The 6,180-nt window shown below is 35.6% G+C and overlaps 1 protein-coding gene across 1 annotated transcript; it reads left to right on the top strand.

The window, feature by feature from the left end:
- The first annotated feature begins 851 nt into the window (after positions 1 to 851).
- Positions 852 to 5,925, top strand: LOC110645620 (protein TIFY 4B). Its single transcript, XM_021798844.2, has 9 exons — positions 852 to 1,151; positions 1,229 to 1,371; positions 1,584 to 1,753; positions 3,024 to 3,114; positions 3,225 to 3,387; positions 3,670 to 3,735; positions 4,693 to 4,750; positions 4,843 to 5,057; positions 5,679 to 5,925. Exons 1-9 carry the CDS (start codon positions 1,034 to 1,036, stop codon positions 5,693 to 5,695), a joined length of 1,041 nt encoding a protein of 346 aa, XP_021654536.2. The 5' UTR covers positions 852 to 1,033; the 3' UTR covers positions 5,696 to 5,925.
- Positions 5,926 to 6,180: the final 255 nt, after the last annotated feature.

Genomic DNA, 6,180 nt, shown 5'->3' with positions numbered 1-6,180 from the left:
TATAAAAAATATATTTTTTTTTATAATAATATTTAAAAATAAATATTTTTATTCTAAATAAAACCTTATTTAAATATTTTATAAAATTATTAGTTTTTTAAATATAAATTATTAATAAAAAATAAATTTTTATATAAATTATTAATTAAAATATATAAAATTAATAGATTCAAGTACTGTTTTGATAATAATTATTAATTTTAAAATGAATTTAAATAATTAATAATAAATTTTAATTAAATTTATAATAAATTTAAATTTTGATAAAATAATTTCCATGTACACTTTCCCAGCTAGGAAGAAGTGAGTGCCTGAAAGAAGAAAACAAAATGAAGACCAATGGGCAGGGGTCTTTTTGGGATAATATTTTATATGATATCAATTTTGACTAACATAATTTCACTAGAAAAAAAGATTATTATTATCATAATTGATTTTTTTTTTAGAAAACATAATTGAACTTTAAAAATAATGATTAATGCTTTCAAAAAAAAATATAATTATTAACTATAAAAATAAAAATTAAGAATATAATAAATTAAAATAAAAAATCAATACAATTTAAAATTATATATTTATTGACTATAAGCTCCCATTTGTTAATGCAATATTGAAAAATAAAAGTTTTGATATAAAAAAATAGATAATATTATAATATTATTTACCGCAAAAAGTTTCGCAAATTAGGATCATTGAACTATGGTTACTCTCTGAACTAAATCCTACTTTGACACTTGGACTTATAATTAAGCAGTATACATATATATAGGCAAGGGGGCAATGCAATTACGTGGCGTGCTGGGGTTGCAGACTCTTTAGAAGAATAAATAAATGAAAAAGCTTTTAAAAAGCAACGGTGAGACGCTGCTGCCCAAATGCCCCCAGTCTCTCGCCCACTCCACTAAACTAAACGCCCCAAAAGTACCCTCTTATTTACCACAACCAGTAGAAACTGTGAAATCTGGCTAATCTTCCCCGCAACAGAGAACTACCTGAACTCTCCATCGCCGATTACTGACCGGAATCTAAAGCCATGCAGCCGGGAGAGACCGTTTCGCGGTCGCCTCTTGACAAACCCCTTCACCAACTCACTGAAGATGACATTTCTCAGGTCACTCGCGAAGATTGCCGGAGATACCTCAAAGAAAAAGGTCTTTGTGCATATTTTTGTCTATTATGTTTGTTTATGTATATCAAAGCACAGCGAGTGAGTCTTGTGTCACTGCAGGCATGAGACGGCCTTCGTGGAACAAATCGCAGGCAATCCAGCAGGTGATCTCTCTCAAAGCGCTCCTCGAAGCGACACCGGATTCGGACTGCAACGAAGCGCGGAGAAAGCTCTACATTCCCCGTCCAGATAGCCCTCATCGCGTGCGTTTCCCAATTCCCAACCATTAACCACCACTCTCTCGTAATTCTATAAGATATTTGTTTATTACTCCTATTAAAGTAAAATCTTAGCAGAGTTTTATCCTTTATTTTTTTAACAATTAATAAAATAAATGTTTCACTGATTTCTACACGTAACGTTACTTCTTTTATTGATCGTTGCTTTAATCTTTATAATTTATTATTTGGTATAGGCCCCTGCAAATTCCTCTGTTTCAGTGAAGGAAACGAGCGCCGATAGACGGATCTCCGCATCGCCTGAGGAACCGGTTCCGTATCCCCGACATGACCGCCCAAAGCATGATTTTCCCGGAGATCCTCCGGCCCGTCTCGCAGCCACAGAAAATGACTCGGTTTCCCCGAGGTTTTTCCTTGATTTTATTCTTGGTTAATATTGATGGATTAGTAGCCTTATTATCACTATTATTCTCTTAATACTATGCATTTTCTGCGGAGCTACATGTACATATAGTCGTGAAGTAAATTTCACGCAAGTGGGTAGTGTCTGAGTTAGCTCAGCTTATGAGATTGCAAGGCAATTTAGTTCTTTTTTCTTCTTTTTGGCCCTTTAGCTCTCTCTTTGTGGATAGACTTGGTTTTGACTTTATGGGTCAAGTTTGTGCTGATGACTATTGCGTCAGAGTGTTAATAACAACCCCTCTGTCTGGAATTTGAGCGGCATTTGCTTGCTGGCTGGTTTACAAATGTTTAAAACGGGGTTTGGATTTAGGCAACAACTATTGTCGTCTTGGTCAACAAAGACGGTCCTTGACTTGTGTTGCAATTGCTATAATCTTTGCGTTATTCAGTAGGGTCATATATTTTTTTATTTCTTTCTTTCTTTTCCCCTTTTTCATCATCATCATCGTCATCTTCCTCTTCTTTTTCTTCTTCTCCTCCTTCTTCTTCTCTCTCTGCCATGAGAATTTGCATTATACTTTTGTCACTGTGAAGTAATTTACAATTGCATATCTTTGTGTTATAATTTCGTATAATTTGAATCATAACACTTGGAATTTGTTTAAAGTCTGAAAAGGATTGCAATATGCTGCTGCTTTGATAAGGGGCTCCATCATGTTAGCCAATACGAAGGGTGGCTGTTCTGTTAATAGAGTATATCACAGCTAATGCTCTCTTGTGATGAAATGACTTCTAGATTTATTTAGTTTCTAATGGGTTAATGGTGCAAGAGTGGAGTCATAGATGCAGAACATGTGTGCATGGGTGTGAAGGGTGTGAAAGCGCTTCAGAATATGCCAGTGACCCACGATAGCCTGTCTCTGAGAGGGTTTTAATGCGATGTCTCTAGATCTGCATCCTCACAGACAACCTGTGGCATATAATTTTTCCATCATTGCTCATTCCAATTCCCAGCCTTTGAATTGGGTTGGAGGTTTTATATGGTCTCTTTTGGGATGTTTTCTTTTTTGCTTCTTTTCAGATTTTTTACAATGACACTGTCTATGTAACTGAATTACCTTTGCCATTTTGATCCCTGTGCAGCTGTGTAATTTAGTTTGTTGACCATCTGGGACATGGCCATGAATTTTGAGGAAGAGATGACAAGTATCTTTATATTAGTATAGACTACTAATTGAGGTTCAAAAACTGAAGCAGTATTTTTAACTTGACAGGACTAAAACTGCAGCAAATGAGCCTGTAGGACAGATGACAATTTTTTATAGCGGGAGGGTCAATGTCTATGATGATGTACCAAGACATAAGGTAGAAAATTACTTCTTTAGAAAGAATATTCCAGATATTAATTTAATTTTGCATGAAGACTATGAAGAGTATATCGTTGTAGACTGTCCATCTGATGTAATTATTTTCAGGCAAAAGCAATAATGCAGCTTGCTGCATATCCACTCTCTTTTTCTCGCGAAACTTCATCTAACACAATTCCTGCATTATGGCCCATTCCATGCCACCTTGAAAGTCCAGGTGTCAAAGCAGCTGCTAGTTCTCCTATGTTGATCTTTCCAACCCTGCAGACAGGTTGGTTCTCAAGGGTGTTCCTGCCTTTGTTTCTAAAAACTTCATATGCATGAAGATTTATTTCTTATCCTTACATGTTGGTACTAGTCATCATGGTTCCAGAGCCCAAAATTATCAACATGATGAATATTGGGAGGTATATATACATATTGGTGGCTTATTTTGACATCACGGCATAAATGTCCCACAGTTCCTGTCTCAAGTTGCAATATTTGTTGATACAAAGAGCTTTACATTTGTAGCTGGATATTTCTAACAGGTTTTCATGGTTGTACTTTACAGGTAAAGTGGCAGAAAACTGTCAGCTGCCCAGGGAAGAGAGCAACATATCACATGAAGACAACCTAGGTTCATGTGACTTCTCTCTATTTCTCTGCTTGATATAAATCAAACTTTTATTTCAAAAACCAACTAGAGTGGATGATACCCCAATAAATGGACTTCTATACACATAATAATTTTTTCTGTCCTTTATCACTTGGTACTTCGAATGTTTTGAAGCACTCGTTTATTGTTCTTACATTATTCCAACTTCAGTATATATTATTTAATATTTTCTTTGTTGGCTGTAAATTACAAATAGGACTCTCTTATGGTATATTGAATGGTTCATTGTGACTCTGTAAGAAACAAGAACTTGATAGCTCTTGACTTGGGTGACTTGTGATCAAATTCTTGCACCAATTGATGATGCAGTATTTCCCCTTTATTGAAGTTGTTTTCCTATTTCCTTTCCTATTATCTTTATGGTATCTGCACAAGAACCCTTTGAATTGTCACATTTTACCCTATAGTAGTCTGTATTTCTTCTCATTTAACCTTATACTAGTTGCCTGACCGAGGAAGATAGCTTTTTGTTTGGTCAATCTTCTTGAGGGTTTGTTATTGATTGTACCAGGTTCTGAAATTCATATTGATTTTTGTTCTACATCCAAGATATTGATGAATTTTTTGTAATATCTTGGCATCCCGTGTAAATTAAGCATGTTTAATTGATCAAATCAGTCTGCTTCCTAGGCCAGGTGAATTTGTTTTCTAAAATTCAGTATGAGTGAAGTACTGGAGGTGCCTTGAGAGTATACTGGAGATACTTGGAAAATAACACAAGGGAATGAGCTGCTGAAGAATTCTTTTTTCCCTTCCAAGTTTCTTTATGGATTCTCATTTTCCATCCACAATATACAAACCTCTGATTATAAGTAGGGAGAAATTAATTTCTCATCTATACTTAATGACTTAATGATTGATGGGGTTTCTACTTCTTTCATTATGTTACATTAACTAACTGGTTTAAAAATGTTTCAGAAGGCCCAGCAAGTAGAAAAGCATCAGTACAGAGATATCTTGAAAAACGAAAAGACAGGTATCTTAAATAGTAGATACTTATAACATCAATATAAATCAAGCAGTCTATTTTGCCCTGTTATTTGTCCCTCATATTCCTCTTAGGTGAAGGTTTAAGAACAAGAGAAAGGTGGCAATGCCGTCATCTGCTAGCTCAGACATCAACTTCAATCATCAAGTGGGAGATCAATTCTCAAATGATCAATGGAACCTTAGTGGTGCATGCTCTTCTTCTCAACCCAGACCACCCGAAACTCCTACTCGATGCAGCTCTGATGAGAATACAGCAAAGCATTCCTATCTTCCTGTTGATCTCGATGACAGAGGTAGCACACACTCACCTGTGGTATACATTTTAGTTTGTAGTGGAAATAAAACTTGACGTTCTCTTTGAACGTTTTAGTTTATGTCATTTGAATTGATACAGATTGCCATAAAATAATGTCAAAATATGCAAACAATATGTTCCTATAATTCATCATTGTTAAGTTTATTGTAAGATGTACCGCATGATGCAAATTTCTTTCATCATATATTTGTTAAGCTTGCAACTCTGCTAGTTTTTTTCTGAAAGCTGTGTTTGTGACCATGGTATCCTACTGCATAGATTTCATGGTTATTATCATTTTAGTTTGTCGTGTACTGGTAATGCTTGTGACCTAGAGGTCATGGGTTTGAGCCACGGAAACAGCCTCTCTGTGAAGTAGGGGTAAAGCTATGTACATCAACCCCCCGCGCAACCCTTCTTCTCCTCTCTCAGGTGCGAGGAAAAAGAGTACCATGGACAATTGATCACGAGGCACAATCATTTCATTATAATGGCATTGCCCTTAAGACATCTTATAACCTCATATTTGCCTCTTAAGTCAACTGTAGTTTGAAATAACTATAGAAAAGGTTTTAAGTATGAACAATATGATTTCTGATGGTGTATGCATTTACTGCAGATGTACAAGAATGTTGACAATGTGGAGGATGAATCTGTTACATGATGCTGTTTTATCAGTGTGAGCCAGGACTTGCGTGTTGCGTGTTCCACTAGTTACCATTTCTATTTTCTGATATCACTGAAGAAGGCTTAAGAAAGTAGCTCCTTTGGAAGAGTTTGTACTATACAGGTAAAGTGTGTTATAGAAATGTTCTTACTCTTGGAAGCAAACAAATTCAAAGTTAAGATTTATCAATATTTCTCCACCCAATCTCTTAATAGCTAGTAACTAATGTAATGGGCAATTGCTAATCCCAATACCTGAGCTGTGTTTTCGTTGCTCTATGGTCATGATAGCATCTGAGCGAGCCTGCAAAAGTGCATGAGCACATAAAAGCAGCCTGAACAATGATATCTTTCATGAAGAAATTTAAATTGATATCCGTTGTGTGCTTCTGAGTGGAGATTGCAGTAGATTAGCCCAATGGAAATTGTTGAGCCGTGTGAGGGAGCATAGGTGG

The sequence above is a fragment of the Hevea brasiliensis genome, chromosome 2 (genome assembly GCF_030052815.1).
Source record: "Hevea brasiliensis isolate MT/VB/25A 57/8 chromosome 2, ASM3005281v1, whole genome shotgun sequence".
NCBI classification, from domain to species: domain Eukaryota; kingdom Viridiplantae; phylum Streptophyta; class Magnoliopsida; order Malpighiales; family Euphorbiaceae; genus Hevea; species Hevea brasiliensis.
The sequence above is the reverse complement of the archived record's forward strand: the minus strand, read 5'-3'. Positions and strand labels throughout refer to the sequence as shown.